Source organism: Megalobrama amblycephala, linkage group LG7 (assembly GCF_018812025.1).
Source record: "Megalobrama amblycephala isolate DHTTF-2021 linkage group LG7, ASM1881202v1, whole genome shotgun sequence".
Taxonomy (NCBI): Eukaryota; Metazoa; Chordata; class Actinopteri; order Cypriniformes; family Xenocyprididae; genus Megalobrama; species Megalobrama amblycephala.
The window spans coordinates 46,281,952-46,302,457 of NC_063050.1; the positions used below are offsets into that span (position 1 = coordinate 46,281,952).

Sequence of the window (20,506 nt, forward strand, 5' to 3'; positions counted from 1 at the left end):
TAGGGGTGTATCCCCAGTGTCCTGGATAAATTCCCTACATTGGCCCTCGCCATTGCAGTGTGGTTGCCATCATCAGGTAGATGCTGCATACTCTTGGTGGATGAGGAGAGACCCCTGATATGTTTGTAAAGCACTTTGGGTGTACAATAGTACATAATAAAGTGCTATATAAATGCCTGGGTAAGACTTTAGCATATGGGGAATCAGTGTTGCCAAGTCTGCGGTTTTCCCGCAGAATTAGGCTACTTTAACACTGTTGCCATGGGTTGTTTTTCATATCTGCTGGTTAAAGCAACACCAAATAACTTGATATTTAGCCCCTGGAATGTGAATTTTTCCAGGGGACCCCAACAAAAACTCGACTGGGCTAGTTTTGAGTAGCAATCGGTAGGGTTTTGTTGTGGAAACCTGGCAACCCTGTAGGGAACACATATTCACTATTAACTATGACTTTTCCCTCAATAAACTCCTAATTCACTACATATTAATAGTTAGTAAGGTAGTTGTTAAGTTTAGGTATTGGGTAGGATTAAAAATGTAGAATAAGGTCATGCAGAATAAGGCATTAATATCTGCTTAATAAGTACTAATAAACATCCAATATTCTACTAATATGCATGCTAATAAGCAACTAAACAACCCTTGAAAATAAAGTGCTACCAATGCCTCAATCATTCATTCATTCAATAACATATATAGCAAAAAAAAAAAAAAAAAAAAAATCGCTGTTTGGATTTTAATAGGCAAATGCTTAAGAGTCTATGGATGGTTCATTATTACAGTGATTATTATGTTTCATGTTATATGTTTGGCAATCTTAACTGATGTGGAGTGTGTAGCTTTTCATTTCTTAAACAACCATGTAGGAAGACACATCGTGGTCATATTCCAGGATGACAATGTGAAGATTCATCAGGCTCAAATTGTGAAAGAATTGTTGGGAGGGAGCATGAAGAATCATTTTCACACATGAATTGACACCTCTGAGTTCAGACCTTAACCTCAAGTCTATGGAATGTGCTGGAGGAGACTTTACAGAGTGCTCAAGATCTTGAACATTATACAAGATCTTGACCAAAAATTGATGCACCTCTTGATGGAAATAACATTTGATTCAAAATGATTCTTCATGCTCCCTCACAAACATTCTTTCACAGTTTGAGCCTGATGAATCTTGACGTTGTCATCCTGGAATATGGCTATGATACATCTTCCGACATGCATGTTTATAAAATGAAAAGCTACTATGTTGGAGTTAAAAGAATTGTTGCCAAATGTAGAACATGCTAGAAACATAATCACTGTAATAATGATCCATTTATAGATTCTTAAAGCCAATAATGAGTTGGCGTTCAGACGTAGAACACGAAAGCTCTGCAGTGTGTCTTCAATGTAAACTACGAAGGAGACTGACAGGGTAGAGAAGAAATTGTTGAATAAAGATGTTATTTTTGTTTTTGTTTTTGCGCACAAAAAGTATTCTCATCGCTTTATAACATTAAGTTTAAACCACTGTAGTAATGTTGACTATTTTAACAATGTCTTACGGGTTTGGAACGACATGAGGGTGCGTACTTAAAGGGTTAGCTCACCCAAAAATGAGCGTTATGAATCAGCGTGTCGAATCATGATTCGGATCGCGTGTCAAACCGCCAAACTGCTGAAATCATGTGACTTTGGCGCTCCTAACCGCTGATACGACACGCTGATTCATTATGCTCCGAAGCTTCATGAAGCAGAGTTTTGAAATCGGCCATCACTATATAAGTCGTTATTTTGTTTTTTTGGTGCACCAAAAATATTCTCATCACTTTATAATATTAATATTGAACCACTGTACTCACATGAACTGATTTAAATATGTTTTTAGCACATTAATGGATCTTGAGAGAGGAAATGTCATTGCTGGCTATGCAGGCCTCACTGAGCCATCGGATTTCAACAAAAATATCCGAAGATTAACAAAGTTCTTACGGGTGTAGAACGACATGAGGGTGAGTAATAAATGACATTATTTTCTTTTTTGGGTGAACTAACCCTTTAATAAGACAGCTGATTTTAGAGTTACATTTTTATTTGTTTAGACAAAATAGTATAGAATGTTAAAGACATTGCTTGTTACAAGATTTGCTACAAGTTACATACATTTGATTAAATAAATAGTTATTTTTAAATAACACAGAGTTTGCTGAAAGTGAATCAAAATCTATAAGGATAAATGCACAATGAAATATCCAATATCTCTAATATCAGCCAATAACTAATATATTGTGCATCCCTAATCAATAATAATAATATTATTATATTTACTGTATATTATAAGTACATAAAATAATTTTGTGATTGGGACTTTTCTGGGAATTTTATCTATAAGGAATTAACTGGATCGTAAAAATCGACATCACATATATGAATGGCACCTAAACAAATATTTGCAAAAACAGTGACTACATATGAATATGCATATTACAAAAATTCACTGGGAATTTGACTTCAGATCTCGAAAGGCAAAATAACAATTTGGAAAAACATGCACCGACAAACCGTTCACAGTAAGACCCAGAACTTAAATAGGGTCCATTTTGATGTCATGTTGACTTCAAACGTTCACTGGCTCCAATTTCCTGTACTTTGATTCGCCACATAATGTGACATGTGGAATTTTGGTCACACCACATAAGGAGGCCTGGAAGGAAAGTCTCACACATCTATCTGAAACACACACACACACACACACGATCATAAAAGGTTGCGACTCTGAGAGTGGAATTTGAAAAGAGAAACCCTTGCGTGGTGTGCCACGTGTGCAACGCTTCCCTGCTCGCCGAACGTCATCCTCTTCCTCCTTCTCTCGATCTCTCTTCCTCCCTCCCTCTCTTGCCTCAAACTATCTTCCTCTGTATTTTTAGTATTGGAGAGTAGGCGTCGCGCCCTTATGAATTTTCATGGGTTCTTCTGTGTGTAGGCAGAGCGCGCTCTTCTGGCAAAAGCTCAGAAATACTCACTCACAAATGCATGCACACAAACATACACTCATTCTTTCAAAACTGCAACCCAGAAGAAAACTCATCATCAGCTCTGTTCCTCCTGTTTGGCACAAACACGCACACATATACACCCACCACGAGAGCGAGATACAGTACACACCTAACACTACATGAACATTCAATGTCTCACAGTAGATTAAGCCAATAAGAAATGACTTCTATCTAAAAATGGATAGATCTGGGTCTCTCGCTTTCCTCACGAACCCCCACACAGACCTTCAGAGGAAAAAATCCCTCCACTTCTTCACAAGCTCCATGTTAGTGACATGATAATATAATGTTAATCGGGTTTGGCGGCAGGCGCACTTCAGAGATTTACTCAGAGTCATTGACCTCTCAGTTTAAGCTCACACGTATGTGCGCTCACACGCTTGCAGTCGTGCGGCAAAGAGCATACGCGCGATTACACGCGTTCTGAACTTCCGCGGTACTTACTGACAGCAATTCAGCGTATGAAAGTCATGTGTGAGTGTAAATGCTAATCTGTGAGCATATTATAACCCTTCTTTTGCTCAAGGGGATGTCACATATGTCCACATTAAGGCCTTAATTATGCTAATTCTTCAAATTTGATTCATTTAGTGACATTGTTCTATTTTTTTTGACATGCGCTTGTATGCGTGTGAGTAATTTAGTATCTCCAGATCCTCTCTCTCTCTGATATGTATCAATGTAAACATGTGTCAGGATGTGTGTGCAGTCTTACTTTAGGCTATAATGCTGTGCATATGGATCACGTCGCGATTAATTAGATTAGGATGAACTGACTGCAGATTAACATCCGTGTATTTGAGGCTGTTTGTTTAAAGCAGTATAAATGATGAAAACTTCTTTGATAGACTCTCTTCTGCCCTTCGCACTGACTCTTCTCAGACTCACCACAATACATCTGGACCTTTTAGTGCCCAATGATGAGTAAAAGTAATGCTTTCACCCGTGTGCATCACTAAACACACTATGACACATGCATACTGTGAGAGACACAGACTCCAGATTTCCGGAGTGGGAATTTATGGAGGCGTTTGGTCCTTGATATACATTAAAACATAACAGATATTATAAATATAACTGTCAAAAGTAAAAAAGAAAGAACAAAGACAAAGAGAGAAAGAATGTAAACATGAAAATAACAACAGCTCAAACAACAGTAGAAAGAGAGGAGACAGATATAAAATAAAATACAATTATAAAAGGGTTTCAAATATCCTTGGGAAAAATGTGATTGCTACAGTGTTATTAATAATTAAAATTATTATTTTTGGTAATTGAAATAAAGCTGAAATTTCATGAAATATAAATATTAGATGAAAAACTTCAACTTAAATGGAAATTAGAAATAATTGCAAAAAAAAAATGAAAAAAATTAGCTAAATATATTTAAAATAAACAAAACTAATATAAAAAATTACATAAGCATTAACATTAAAATGAAAACTGAAAGATGTAAAAACTGTAAAGAAAAAAGGCTAAAAATAGTAATAAATATAATAATAGTACATAAATAATACTAATAACACTGAATTGCTATAAAAGAAAGTAAAATCCAACTGTAAATATCACATACTTAAATAAGTATAAATGTAACTGTCAAAAGAAAAATAGGTTAAACTTTACAACAAGGTTCATTAGTTAACTACATTAGTTAATATGAACTAATAATGAACTGCACTTATACAGCATTTATTAATCTTTGTTAATGTTAATTTCAACATTTAGTAATTATTAAAATCTTGTTAACATTAGTTAATGCACTGTGAGCTAACATGAATAAACAATGAACAACTGCATTTTCCTTAACGTTAACGAAGATTAGTAAATACAGTAACAAATGTATTGCTCATGGTTAGTTCATGATAGTTAATACATTAACTAATGTTTAACTAATGAACCTTATTGTAAAGTGTTAACGAAAAATAAAAAATAATAGAGAAGATCAAATCAAATAAAAAAAACAGTAGTTTTAAATGAAAGTATATAATTCTAACCTTAAGCTGAGGCATATACTTTTTGTCCATTTCATTCACATATCATGCTTTGTATCAATTACATGGGCTGAAATCATATAATGCTGCATTATGGCCTAAAGTGTGTCAAATGGCAACCCGAGTCATTATAAATTATAGCATTGAAAATCAAACAGTTCTGTAGTGCACTTACATCCTCCCATTGAGGTTCTTTCATGAAGTGCATTCCCTGCCATTAAAGTACTCTCAAGAAATTGTAGGTCACAACTGGTTAAAATCTGTAAAGCATACAAAGTGGTCTTTAAGCCTCCATGAAAAACAGTGATAGAGAAATAATATTAGAAATTACCACTGTCCTTTATTTCAGACCAAAGGGTCTTAATGAATACATAAAACATCATAAAACATGCATAAACATTATGAATAACCATTATGGAGAAAAATGTTAAGAAATATGTCTGAACATGTATTATTCTGTCTTTAAATGGTACCATTCAGCCAAAGGCAAGTGAATGCTTGTTAAAACATTCTAAAACTGCGAAACAAGTCTACCTGCCTTTTTCTGAATTTTATTCAACATTTAATTTGAGCGGAAAAAACCAAACTGATTTTGAGTAACATTCTGCATATAAATATTGATTTATAATAAAATGAAAGATTTTTTTTTTTTTTTCAATTCAGCTTTGATATTGTAGAACTCAGAGTGATTGCATATTAAAATGCTATTAAAGCTGAAGTGTGTAATTTCTGTGCCACCAAATGAATATTATAAAAAAATTTGGTCCCACTTTATATTAAGTGGCCTTAACTACTATGTACTTACATCAAAAAATAAGTACAATGTACTTATGGGTTCATATTGAATTGCAAAACACTTGTGCTGCTATTGAGGTGGGATATGGGTAAGGTTAGGGAAAGCTTTGGTGGTATGGGTGGGTTTAAGGGTAGGGGTAAGGTGTAAGGGATGGGTCAACAGTGTAATTATAAATGTAATAACGGAAATTAATTACAGATGTAATTACATGCAGGTGTTTTTAAAATAAGTACAATGTAAAAACATGTATGTACACAATAAGTGCATTGTATCAAATGATTAATTTAAATGCAAGTACATAGTAGTTAAGGCCACTTAATATAAAGTGGGGCCAAAAATATTGTATTTAAACAGTTTTCCGAAAACTCCCACCATCCTCCATTGGTTGGGCCACACTGTAAAAAAAGAAAAAAAAAAGTTGATTCAACTTAAAAAAAGTTTGCATGCTGCCTTAAAATTTTAAGATTAGTCAACTTTAAATGTGAAGTGGTGGTAAGTGATAACTTGAATATTTAAGTTGACTAAACTTAAAATTTTAAGGCAGCATAACAATTTTTAAAGTTGAAACAACAATTTATTTTTATTTTATTTTATTTTTTTAACAGTGCACAGAATGTTGAGTTAATGTTGGTGTATCAAGCTGGTTGGGATACTCAGAGTAATGTTTTGAAACCAGTTTTAACATCTAATTAAGTTACACACTTCACCTTTAACCAGGACAGTTGGACTGTTCAATTATATTAATCTGAACGATTATTCAGAGACATTGTCTTACTATCTACCCAAAAAATCACATACAGTCTTCACACATACTAGTTTTGGACATCTGAAGGAACAAGAGAACAAACAGCATTTGTCTACTGCCAGTGTACACACACACACACACACACACACACACACACACACACACACACACACACACACACACACACACACACACACATCAAAGTCTATACTACAGTACTTCAACCTACTTGTACTATATAGTTTACCTTGCACAAATATTCTAACTCTTATGAATTTATGAATAATAGTTGTGCTGGATTCAGAGCATTCTGAGCCAATTATTGTGCCATGAGATGCCAGATTTGTCAGTGTCTTTTGGCAACTACATATTACAGAAAAAAGAATAAAATCCAATGCAAAGTTGTTTTGAAAGATCTGCCAAAAGCCCATCATGTAGTGGTTATCAACGTCATTTTGTTTCCTTTAAAAGGAATGGGCTATTTCATACGTTTCTCTGTAACAACATGACCAGGCTTATGACAGATGCAAATTGTGTAGAGTGATGGTAATATTTCGACAGATCAGGAAAAAAAAAATTGCTGCAGATTGTCAGCATTAAATAGGTTATATTAGTTACTGATACTACCAATATGTTAGCCTTTGTTACATACAGAAACACAGAGGTTCCTTAGCACAAATTACAGTATATACCTCAAATCGTTTGATTTATTAAAGGACTAGTTCACTTTAAAATGAAAATTACCCCAAGCTTTACTCACCCTCAAGCCATCCTAGGTGTATATGACTTTCTTCTTTCTGAGGAACACAATCGAAGGTATATTAATAAACATCCTGACGCATCTGAGCTTTATAATGGCAGTGAACAGGACCAATGAGTTTGAAGCTCAAGAAAGTGCATCCAGACGTACTTCACACGGCCCCAGGGGGTTAATAAAGGCCTTCTGAAGAGAAGCAATGCGTTTGTGTAAGAAAAATATCTATATTTAACAAGTTATAAAGTAAAATATTTAACTTCCACATTCCATGTTCAACTTACAAAGAACGTGTAAAACTCTCGCAGTTCAAAGCGCTTACACTACATCCTACGCCTTCCGTATTTAAATTACAAAAGTAATTTCTGTAAGTTGAATATGTAAGGGGGTCTGGCGGAAGCTAGGTATTTTACTTTATAGTTTGTTAAATATCACTTTGCTTCAAAAGACCTTTATTTACTCCCCGGAGTCGTGTGGAGTACATTTATGATGGATGGATGCACTTTCTTGAGCTTCATACTCGTTGGTCCTGTTCACTGCCATTATAAAGTTTGGATGCACTAGGAAATTCATTAACTTTTGAGTGTGTTCATCAGAAAGAAGAAAGTCATATACACCTAGGATGGCTTGAGGGTGAGTAAAGCTTGGGGTAATTTTCATTTTAAAGTGAACAAATTCTTTAAGGAGAGCTAAAAATTATTTTTCGAATCGGTCATGCTTACAATTTTCATCAGCTGGACGATAAATTTGGTGAAAACTTCCCTTTGACTTACACTGAAGGAGAGACCCAAGAAAATCTACAGACAGGAATATCATAGGCCCTGTTCACACTTGGTATTAAGATGCATTTTGTTTGACCGGATCACAAGTGGATGACACTACATACAGGTGTAAACGGGGTCTAAAACGTTTTGAGCCTGTCCACTTTCGACCACTTCCTGAGGTAGTCGAAAATGCATTCGATCGCTCATGTGGTTGAATGTGTTCGAACAGCTGCAAAAGACCGCCTACTCGCCACCTAACGCATAAACATTATGGGAAAGTACGCTAGCCAGACGGGATTTAAATTTTGTCGACTTAAGACCCAAGTTTGGTTTAAAGATGAAAAATGTACCAAGCACGATGTTCTCTCGCCATTCCTGATTTCTAACACGCACTCACAGCATTTGGCTGATCTTGCAGCTATCAGAGCAGAAATGAAAGCTGATGCTCTCAGTGTGTTTTTCTGTCGCCTCCGTGCATGTTCATATGTTAATTGTGCAAGCCTATTTTGTCCATTAGATGGAAAGATATGAAAAAAAAAACTATACATTTACCCGCCCATAGATGCTCCCCTCGAAGAAATCAGGACAGAAGTGGTTGAAAGTGGAAAAAAGAGATGGAATAAAACACCAGGTATAAAGGGGTATGTGTCTCCCTCATCCACTTGTGTCCGATCAACCAAAACACATCTTAAACAGGGCCATGGAGACTTTGGTTGCTAGGGCATTCTGAATGGTTACTTCCTGTCCCCTCACAATACCCTGACATTGTGGCAATGTTTTTTTGCATGGATAAGCACCGCACAAGATTTCCTGTTTGCTATTTGAGAAGTGGTAATGTGATTAGCAGTTTTCCAGTGACTATAAGTTAGCTCATTAACAAAAAAACAGTAGTTTTCTGCAATTGGGTTTAAAGAAAAACAATTTCATATCAAGCTTCATTTTATGAAGCAAAAATCCACTGTTATGCCCATTGACCAAAATATGTGAAAAACTACCTTTTAGCTTCACTAGCAGGGGACTACTCATCTGCCAACCTGTCAGTTTGATCTTTTGAATACTTGCATATTTAAATTTCACCTAAAAGAATGAAACATACTGTTACTGGTCATTTCAAAATAGCCTAAATAGTCTCAAGTGACAGTAAAGATATATTTAAAGGGAGACTCTGAAAAAAGGAAGTAGTTACATCTCACCGTTTTCATTTGACATTTTCTTTTGCGGTACAAAAATGACTTGCTGTCTGCTAAACAACCTGCTGGAAAAAAATAAATATAATTTTCTCATCCAGTGAAATGAATGCATGTCAAAACAATACAAATAATAATATGTTGCACTCATTTGGCTATCATGTCTGTTTTCAGCTGACTCTATACTCTCAGGTCTACATGTGGTTTTAACAAGCATTTTTTTTTTTTTTTTTAATGACAAATCCAATTCCACATGGGTAGGAATTGTAGGAATACAGCGCAATGTTTTTGAGGAATAAAACTCAATTAGCATAATTTAACATTATTAACTATTTTAACAATCAATTGTACTAGACAGGGAATCAAGCTAGTGTAAATTAGTTTTTAATTAGTTTTTAATAATTTGCATAATTAAAGTGATGCAAATGATGTAAAACAGATCAATGTGCAAATAGATTTATTCAGACGAAGTTCAAATCTACCTGTAAATACAAACTCATACTAGTTGTGTAAACCACTACAATCTAACCACAACCCATCTACTCTTGACATTGAATTGTCCTACTATGGTGTCTTGGATCTGGATGTTGTTGTCTACATTCAAGTGAGATGTTGATGCACACAAACAAGGCCTTCTCCATGGAGGCCGATATGAAATATGAATATGCTAGTATTTCGTAGACATTAATGAGGTTAAAAACAAACAGCTAATTTGAATATTTCTTGGGAGTGTAAACACAAGAATGACTGCCCAGATACATCGGCAGAACCAAAATGGAGAGAGGCAAGCGTGTAGCATATGACAGATTGACCTTATGAATTTTTTTTTTTTCTTTTCTAAAGCCACAATATATACTCTTTATTATTTTCAAACTCTTTTGTTGTGGTAAGTCTGAAACCCATATACCCTGAAATGTTAACCTCACTTGCTTCAGACACAGCATTTACTGAAACACAGCAAAGAAAGTTGATCCAGTTAACATTTGGTCATACGACAGTTTTATGTTTGTATTCAAATGAGAATCAAAATCACATCTGAGATGAATCCATATTTTCACATTCACTGTAAACATATACTCCCATTCACATCAAAATCAAAAAGAACAATTCTAAAAGTTTGACCATAGAGAAGATTAACATGCTGTTATCTTTTTTTCCTTTTAAATATATACGCAATTAAATCACATTAATAAATTAATTCCACATGTATAACAATTCATAAAATGAAGAACTAATAATAAAACATATTAAAACTAGGAAATTTCATACATAAATATAATATTGCAACCTGATATTGTGCATATCGCTGGAACGACCATTATAATTCAAAACAACCAAAAATATTTGTGAAGTATGAGTTTGTGGTTGGATTCTACAGGAAGTGATGTGTTTGTGTGTTTGAGGCAAACAGGAATTTTTTAACTCTCGGTGGTTCTGTATTGACATCATTAGGTGGTGTGGGCTTTTATATTGTCTACGTCTTCTCCGAGTCCCTTGCGGCCACAAAAAAGACGGTAAACCTCTTTTTCTGTCACTTCCCTGCATTTCTTTTCCTCCCGTCTCATAAATATACTTTGCACACCTTTTTCAAATATTTGGCAGTGTATAAAACTGTGTAAAAATCGACTATCACTTTTTTCAATATTCTAGACAACTATAGAAATATGCTCAAGATGATAAAATTTAGATGAATGAACACTGACACTTACTACACTGTTGTGCTGTGAGCAGAGGAGTGTTTTCCTGCATTTGAGCTCTGCATGCAGGCAAGGTACGGACAGATTCAAGGGTGGGGAGGGTCAAAGACTTTTTCCTCTTGGTGTCCTCAGAGACACGAACGAGTCGCAGGCCTTGTGTGCACCAAGATTTCCTTCTCTGAAATTCTCTAACATACTTTATTTCAGAGATTACACCCGAGACTAATCATTCAGGTAGTGCATTTTGTCACAGACTGGAATGGAAATCTAATCTTTCAGCTGAGCAGTCTTTGTGGACTGTGCCTCAGTGCAGCTCTTGCATCGAAATGCATTCGTACATGCATTTATAAGCCGTTCAAACAATGTAACAGATGTTCTGCCACCTTTCCATAAACTCAATCAGGTTTGGATCTGCTTAGCAATTATTTATTTCAGAGCATGTCATTGTGTGCAAGTGCACACCTGTCATGTATGCTATTACATTTTTTGGCTAAGAGAGATTCTATTATTATACCTAACGTTGTTCTTTCAGTGGTTTGAGATCATGTATTGTTTGTGCCTCTTGCATGTGCATGTGTATTTTTTGTGTGTGTGTGTGTGTGTGTAAAAGTGCAGAATGTGGATATTCACGTATGTTTTATTTATTCAATTTTTTGGTTGCTCATGTTGCGTGAAAAAGGAAACTCTTTGGAGCTGCCCCTGGTACTTCCAAGCAGCTTTCACTGCTCTTCCTTCGCTCGAAGGCGCGAGAGCGTCCTGCCCACCATTTCTGATGTTTTCTGGAAGACACAGAGCTGCCGCTCGACTAGAGGGGAGGACCTGATGTAAAGTTGAACTCTGGTTTCTGTTCAGACAGATAAGTCCAAGAAGGGAAACAAAATATATTCCAAACTTGCTTGCTTTAAAGTCATAAAGCTTTTCAATCCTGCCAAGAGTTCCACGGTTAAGCCATATCCTGGTGGAAATATCCATGCATGTCTTTTCATAGTCTCTCAAACCTCTCTCCCTATCAGACATCAGATTCGATGCTCGGCATCCTCTTGTAGACGCGCCGAGCGCCCCCAGCGCTCATTGCCCTGGGGGCAGTGTATGTGCCGACAGGGGGAGGGGCTACATAAGGCATCACATGCTCGGGGTAATAGAGGTCAGGGGTAGCCATCCCCACTCCGAGCACATTGCCATCAGCCTGGCCTAATGTGAGCGGCACCAGTTGCTTATAAATGTCTGTGGAGCTGCGGCCATGAGCTAGACGCTGGTCGTCACGGAGCGTCTGGAGAAAGGGGTTTTCCGTCGGGCGTGCTGGATACATCGACTTGCTGCGACGGCCAATCCCGAGTCCACTGACACCCATTCCCGCGAGCGTGTGGTTTAGGTGCACTGACTGATTTTTTAGGGGCTTGTCTGGGATCAGAGTCGCCGAGGGAATGTTGGCATACGGCGTGTTGTCCTGCAGGCTGACTCGCCGCGAGGTACTCTTCTGAGGCAGGTTTTCGTACGAGTGCTGGCGGATGATTACGCCTTCGTTCTGGTAGTGACTAATAAGACCGTCGCCCTCTTGGTCACTCTGGGGAAGATAGGCTGTGAAGGAAGCATCAGGCTGGGGGATAAAAGGAGAGAAGGCCCTGTCAACACTTCCGCCGCCGGTGCCCCGTCCATCTGGATGGAGGAACTGGTCTTCGCTGATGTCGTACAGGTTTCCAGAGTGCAGGCAGGCATCGCAGCGATACTGAGGGGACCGTACAGTGTAAAGCCCAGAGTAACTGGACACTTTCGACAGGCAGCTACGGCAGTGTGTCTGTCGTGGATCCTGAGTAGAACCAGGCCCGCCGGCAATGCTCCCTGCCCCGCCGGGCTTTCCATATGTGTTGTATTTTTTATCCTTTGCAATGGCGGTTTGCATCACGTCCGGTTCATGGGCCTGGGAGAGCAGACTGCTGTTGAGCTGCAGAATTGGCTGCTGCTCGGAAGAAGAGGTTGGTCGGTGCTTGTTGTCACGGTGGTCGCTGAAGATATCTGGGTAGTGCAGCCCATGCTCCTGGTCAATGGAGTCAATGGTAAAAATCTGACTCCCCTGGCTGCTCTGAGAGTAGATCTGAGCGCTGTGGTTGCTCTGCTGGCTGGGCTGGCTCCGCAATGTTGAAAGCTCCACGTCGCTCAGGTCCCGCGGTAGGCGGTTCCGTTTTCGAACCGTTTCTTTTACCTTGTGCTGCTTTTGCAATTCCACCCGACCAGAGCAATCTGACATATCTGAGCGGGCAGGTGCATCTTCGGGCAGGTAGCGCTGGCTCTTCATAGGCAGGGTTTCAGTAGGCTGCGGGACAGATGGTGGGGAATTTCCCCCAGGTCCTTGGTTCTGCCGTAGGGTCTCCACAGATTTCTTCCACAGAGCACGTGGCTTGGAGGCAGGAGGTCGTATGGTCTCACCTCCACCTCCTGAGCCACCGTTTCCAGCAACACCTGGCTGAGCATCCGTCAAGCTCAGGGCACGTTGCCCTGGCAAAAGAGTGTTGTTAAGTGGCTCTTTGTGACGGTTGCTGAGCATGGTGCTGGCATTGCTATAGGGCATGTTTTTCTGGGCAAGGTTGTTACCTTTTCCTCCGCCCATAATTTCCAACAAGCCCGGGGTAGGAGGGAGAATGCTAGTCACGGGGCGTTTAGGTGAGGTAACTCCAAGGGTGGTGATCTCTTTAGCCGATTTCAGAAGGTGCAACATGTTGGCCTGAGGGCTGAAGCCCAACTCTGGGGCTTTCTTCATTTCGATGTGGACACCGTGAATACAACTCCAAATCCCCTATAGGCGGAATGGGGACAGAAAGATTAACAGAAAGAAGTTCATAAGTGGAGGCTAACACCAAAAAGTATATATTAGCACAATATTTCTCAATATAGTCTCGCTGTATTTTTTCTGGGTTCTGAAACTCTATAAAGCTATGGAATAAAGTAATATATCCTGCTGTGACAAACAACCGCACCCTGTAACTTTATTCTAGAGACAGTGGCTGGGGCTATTACATTCTGTTATATAAGCTCTTTCTTATTCAACAGCAAAAAATGTGTTTGTCAGCACATAAGCCGCAATCCCTACTCTTTAAGACGTTTGTGGTAAACAGCCACCATGACATGTTAATATGTCAAGATTGAGCAGATAATGGTTGCCTTCAGCAACGGAGTCTCTCTAGTTAATTTACCGTAGTGTTTCTGCGAACATACCCTGCTGATAGTGAAGAGCATTCCTGGCCGACCAGAACAGAGACCAGTGAAACAGTAACGTAGCCTCCAGTAGAAGAGGTGCTCCCAGACAAAAGTAATTAGCGACAGAGCCATGGCAGCCGCAAGCATATAGAACACACCAGCCATATTATCCACATCCAGCTGACTGCTCATCACTTCATTCTTCTCATTATGACAAATACCAGTCAGCCATTGGGCCTCCAGCTCCTCCATCTCACCTAATACACAACACAAAATCACAGCTAATACTTATGCACAGAAAAACAGGCTGGCTCTGTTCCAAACACTAGCGAGCTGTTTACCTGGGCAGCATTTTTAAGCATTTCAGGCAAGTTCCCGACATAAAGGCTGTTAAATAGGGAGCAAAATAATGTTGCCTTGTGAGATACTGTATTAAATAAATGAAAAATAAACAATCAAATAATTATCTTTTTTTAAATACATTTTAAAGCAGCATCTCTCTAAAGCACTACAAGCTCTATGAAATTTTACATCCATAATAAGAAAATGGTACATTAGGTTCATTAAATTAAGTACTTTAACCATTATTTCACACCTTGAATATTTCATTCTGATTGGTTGATAACAGCATTCTGCTGTCAAATTTTTTTTTTTAATAATGACTGCTTTAATAATGATTGCTTTGCATATTTGGCTATCAATCTCTTACACTATAGTTGCTCACTTTGTTCTACCATTCAAAAATGTGGGGTTTGTATGTCTCTTATGCTCTCCAAGGCTGCATTTGATCAAAAATGCAGTAAAACAGTAGTATTGTGAATTGAGTATTGAGTGAAAAATAGTTATTATATAGTTATTTGTAATAATGATGACTAACTGTACATTATCCCTTAAATATTTGTGTGTGCTATGTATGTTTTGTGCTTATCAGAGTATTGCGTCAATAACATGCACTTAGTTAAAATCTATCCAAATCATGCTCTTCATGCTATGCATCTGGGTGAGCGTTAACAGTGTTTTAAATAAATAATTCCATTTCATTTAGAATGCTGCCAATGTAGAGAGCAAGGAATCTTACTAAGGTTTGGAACAGAGATAGTGTTTAATACAGAGGTCAAGAGATATGTGGAATAACAAGAGAGAATATCAGAAAAACACTTACCATCTCCAATGATCCCGAGGATAGCAAGGTCGACCAGCCGTTTCCAGTAGGATCCTTTCTGCAGGGCAATACCATATCCTGTTGTGGCAAAGATGTAGCCACTGCCAATAGTTACTAGCTTACAGCCATCATCACGCCCCGCCATATAGTTGAGCACAGCCGCATCATATATGAAAGCATCCAGTTTACTGAATAAAACAAAAGCAAAATTATTGGCTTCTATATACAGTATCTCACAGAAGTGAGTACACCCCTCACATTTTTGTAAATATTTTAGTATATCTTTTCATGTGACAACACTGAAGAAATGACACTTTGCTACAATGTAAAGTAGTGAGTGTACAGCTTGTACAACAGTGTAAATTTGCTGTCCCCTCAAAATAACTGTGCACACAGCCATTAATGTCTAAACCGCTGGCCACAAAAGTGAGTACACCCCTAAATGAAAATGTCCAAATTGGGCCCAATTAGCCATTTTCTCTCCCCCGTGTCATGTGACTCGTTAGTGTTACAAGGTCTCAGGTGTGATTGGGGAGCAGGTGTGTTAAATTTGGTGTTATTGCTCTCACTCTCTCATACTGGTCACTGGAAGTTCAACATGGCACCTCATGGCAAAGAACTCTCTGAGGGTCTGAAAAAAAGAATTGTTGCTTTACATAAAGATGGCGTAGGCTATAAGAAGATTGCCAAGACCCTGAAACTGAGCTGCAGCATGGTGGCCAAGACCATACAGCGGTTTAACAGGACAGGTTCCACTCAGAACAGGCCTCGTCATGGTCGACCAAAGAAGTTGAGTGCACGTGTTCAGCGTCATATCCAGAGGTTGTGTTTGGGAAATAGACGTATGAGTGCTGCCAGCATTGCTGCAGAGGTTGAAGGGGTGGGGGGTCAGCCTGTCAGTGCTCAGACCATACGCCGCACACTGCATCAAATTGGTCTGCATGGCTATCGTCCCAGAAGGAAGCCTCTTCTAAAGATGATGCACAAGAAAGCCCACAAACAGTTTGCTGTAGACAAACAGACTAAGGACATGGATTACTGGAATCATGTCCTGTGGTCTGATGAGACCAAGATAAACTGATTTGGTTCAGATGGTGTCAAGCGTGTGTGGTGGCAACCAGGTGAGGAGTACAAAGACAAGTGTGTCTTGCCTACAGTCAAGCATGGTGGTAGGAGTGTCATGGTCTGGGGCTGCGTGAGTGCTGCCGGCACTGGGATCTCAGCGGTTCTCTATGTTCATGATCTCAGTTCATTGAGGGAACCATGAATGAGCAGAGCATGATCTCTTCCCTTCGGAGACTGGGTTGTAGGGCAGTATTCCAACATGATAACGACCCCAAACACACCTCCACATGACCACTGCCTAAAGAAGCTGAGGGTAAAGATCTGTCTCCAGACCTAAACCCTATTGAGCATCTGTGGGGCATCCTCAAATGGAAGGTGGAGGAGCGCAAGGTCTCTAACATCCACCAGCTCTATGATGTCATCATGGAGGAGTGGAAGAGGACTCCAGTGGCAACCTGTGAAGCTCTGGTGAACTCCATGCCCAAGAGGGTTAAGGCAGTGCTGGTGGTCACACAAAATATTGACACTTTGGGCCCAATTTGGACATTTTTATTTAGGGGTGTACTCACTTTTGTGGCCAATGGTTTAGACATTAATGGCTGTGTATTGAGTTATTTTGAGGGGACAGCAAATTTACACTGTTATACAAGCTGTACACTCAAGACTTTACATTGTAGCAAAGTGTCATTTCTTCAGTGTTGTCACATGAAAAGATATAATAAAATATTAAAAAAATGTGAGGGGTGTACTCACTTCTATGAGATATTGTATATACACAGAAAAATTAACATTATGTCTAACAAAAATAACCTTTTTGACCATGCAAGAAAATTGAATATCCCAGACATACCCAGTCTTAAGGCTGACCAGTGCATCCTGAACTCCAGTTTGATGGTATTTCACCATGTACTGGTGCATGTCTGGGTAGTTTTTCCTGATGTTTCGCTCTGTGCTCCCATTAGGCACGGTCCCAAAGCGAAACGGTGGTGAATAGGAATAGGGACTCTGAAACTATGAAAGAGAAAAAGAAAAAAAAAATCATCAATTACATAGAGAACTGTGAGGGCAGCTTAAAGAGATACATGGAGAGAATCAATACCAGCTCAAATACAGAAATAAATCCAGGGAGATAAACCTAGTAAACTGGTGTGGTTCAGACGCTCCATCTTGTAAATTTATAATGACATACGGACGCTTTCTCAAAACCAAGGGAGCTGCCAATTAGATGTGCATTGTAAAATATATTTTGTCAGGTAGTCTAAAAACTGCGCTTCATGTTGTAACATCTAAATTAACTAATTTTATTCAAGTCAGAGAACTTATTTATTATCATTGAATCAAACGGAATACATAAGTTTACATCAACAAAAGTTATTTTTTAAAGTAGAAATTAGGTAGAAATAGCTTCCTATAGCACCAACTGCTTTTTTTTACTATTTTTACATTTACAAGGAATTGTAAGCATGCACATCAGCATATTATCATGTGACACTGCTGAAAATTCAGAAAATACTGTTACATATTCTTCCTGAACTGTTTACGACTGTGTTTACGTTGATACTCACCAAGATGGTCACTGTGGCATTATTTTTTAATTTATTTGACCATTAATAAGTTGTGAAAAAGAGCTCATTTTGGCACTTGTATTTCAGAGGTGGCTTTATTATGTGCGCTTCGGATATAAGCGCGAAATCTGTGGGAATTACTAGAATTATGTGCAATCCCGCGCCAAAATTCAGACCCGGTCACACCAACACTATTTAACCGGAGTGAATGAGATGACTGAATGAGAAGAGGCGGGTGTGTGTCAACTCGTTGTCAGAGAGGAGAGCAAGAAAGTGCAACTGGTATGAGTGTATCGATACTGAAGAAAATTGTATTGGAAACGTTTCAGATATTTCAGTATCGTTACATATCGAAATATTGACATTTTTGACAACACTAATCCACATAGAGGTTAGAGAAGCAGTAGAGAGTAAGACAGCTCACTATATTTCATGACACAAAAAAATTACCTTTCTGTCACTGAGGCCTGTGACTTGGTCCACAAACTCCTCTTGGATCATAAAGGCAGCCAAGTTGGCAGTGTAGCTGGCCAGGAAAATCACAGCGAAAAAGGCCCATACGGATACAATAAATTTACTGGTAGTGCCCCTTGGGTTCTGTACTGGGACGGAGTTGTTGAACACCAGACCCCACAGCAGCCAGATTGCCTTACCAATGGTGAAGGAGGGTCCATGAGGGTCTTCAGAAATGTATAACAGAAAGAGGAAAAGTTAAAGAGTAGAATTGAGGAGTGAGCAGGAAGTGACAAGAGAATTGTGGATCTACAGGTACTCGAGGTGCTTATTGTTTAAATGTTTAATGTTCAGGTTTTTAAATTTTAACTATATATACTGACTGTTTCAGATCATCTAAAAGCAGAGGTTGGTTGACTGTGTGTTTGATGTTGTGTATCATACCTTTGCCCTGTGCCAGGTTTCTATTGAAACCGAGCGGACTGATGAATTCAAAGAGGAATACAGCGATTGCTGTGACGATGAGTAACATGACAAACATCATAACCCACACTGAAGCACTGAAGGGTTCTGAGGGAGGAAAGAGAATTGAGAAATGCATGGGGGAAGGAAGAGATAAGAAAAACACAGATTCCAGGGGGATTTCAAAGATATTATTTCATCTAATACCTAGAAACGCAGAAGGTGACACCGTTCCATTGCTACGTGACACCATCACGCTGATGCCTGTCTCAACAAATGGGACAGAGAAGTCTATGACCTCGGACCGCTCTTCATTTATAGTCAATGAGCCCACGGCCATTACTGCCTTTTTATTGAATACCTACAGGGCAGGGAAGAGAAAACACCTCAAGAAAAAGCAAACACACTGAATGAAACCGAAATACACATGGATGGATGGATGGATGGATGGATGGATGGATGGATGGATGGATGGATGGATGGATGGATGCCATAAAAATATGATAGATAGACCAATAGATAGACCGACAGATAAACCCATTGACCAATAGATAGATAGATAGATAGATAGACAGACAGATAGAACGATTGATAGACTGATGGATCTTTGATAGATAGAATGATAGAAGGATAGATACAGATAGAACAACTGACAGAACAAGGGAATGAGAAAGACAGATATAATGATAGATAGATATCAAAGACCGTTAGATAAATAGTACGAATGACAAATAGATAGATAGAAAGATAAAATGATAGATAGAACGATAGATAGAACGATAGAACGATAGATAGATAGATAGATAGATAGATAGATAGATAGATAGATAGATAGATAGATAGATAGATAGATAGATAGATAGATAGATAGATAGATAGATAGATAGATAGATCGATATGGCCGGACCGACAGATAGATAGAAACAAAGGATAGAACAAAAGATAGAACAAACAAACAATAGATAGAACGATAGAATGATAGAACGATAGATAGATAGATAGATAGATAGATAGATAGATAGATAGATAGATAGATAGATAGATAGATAGAACGAATGATAGAACGATATGGACGGACCGACGGATAAATAGAAACAAAGGATAGAACAAACGATAGATAGAACGATAGAATGATAGAACGATAGATAGATAGATAGATAGATAGAACAAATGATAGAACGATATGGACGGACCGACGGATAAATAGAAACAAAGGATAGAACAAACGAGAGATAGAACGATAGAACGATAGAATGATAGAACGATAGAACGATAGATAGATAGATAGATAGATAGATAGATAGATAGATAGATAGATAGATAGATAGAACAAATGATAGAACGATATGGACGGACCGACGGATAAATAGAAACAAAGGATAGAACAAACGATAGATAGAACAAACGATAGAACAAACGAACAATAGATAGAACGATAGATAGAACGGTACATAGATAGATAGATAGATAGATAGATAGATAGATAGATAGACTGTTATATAGATAAATAGTACGATGGATGGATGGATGGATGGATGGATGGATGGATGGATGGATGCCATAAAAATATGATAGATAGACCAATAGATAGACCGATAAACCCATTGACCGATAGATAGATAGATAGATAGATAG

General features: G+C 38.4%; 1 protein-coding gene across 4 annotated transcripts in view; it reads right to left on the reverse strand.

The window, feature by feature from the left end:
• Nucleotides 1-4,889: 4,889 nt before the first annotated feature.
• The window catches only part of grin2ab (glutamate receptor, ionotropic, N-methyl D-aspartate 2A, b), a 123,707-nt gene continuing 108,090 nt past the window's right edge, over nt 4,890-20,506 (reverse strand). For 3 of the 4 annotated variants that reach the window (XM_048197776.1, XM_048197774.1, XM_048197775.1), the window contains 7 exons: nt 19,079-19,232; nt 18,854-18,979; nt 18,407-18,636; nt 17,242-17,402; nt 15,327-15,514; nt 14,183-14,421; nt 10,258-13,763 (listed from right to left, as the gene is read on the reverse strand). In XM_048197776.1, the coding sequence (XP_048053733.1) occupies nt 11,982-13,763; nt 14,183-14,421; nt 15,327-15,514; nt 17,242-17,402; nt 18,407-18,636; nt 18,854-18,979; nt 19,079-19,232 (2,880 nt within the window). In that variant the 3' untranslated portion in view covers nt 10,258-11,981. Of the gene's footprint in view, nt 5,290-9,083; nt 9,166-9,281; nt 9,344-10,257; nt 13,764-14,182; nt 14,422-15,326; nt 15,515-17,241; nt 17,403-18,406; nt 18,637-18,853; nt 18,980-19,078; nt 19,233-20,506 lie in introns of those variants that run through there. The other variant, XR_007185910.1, reaches the window with a different exon arrangement.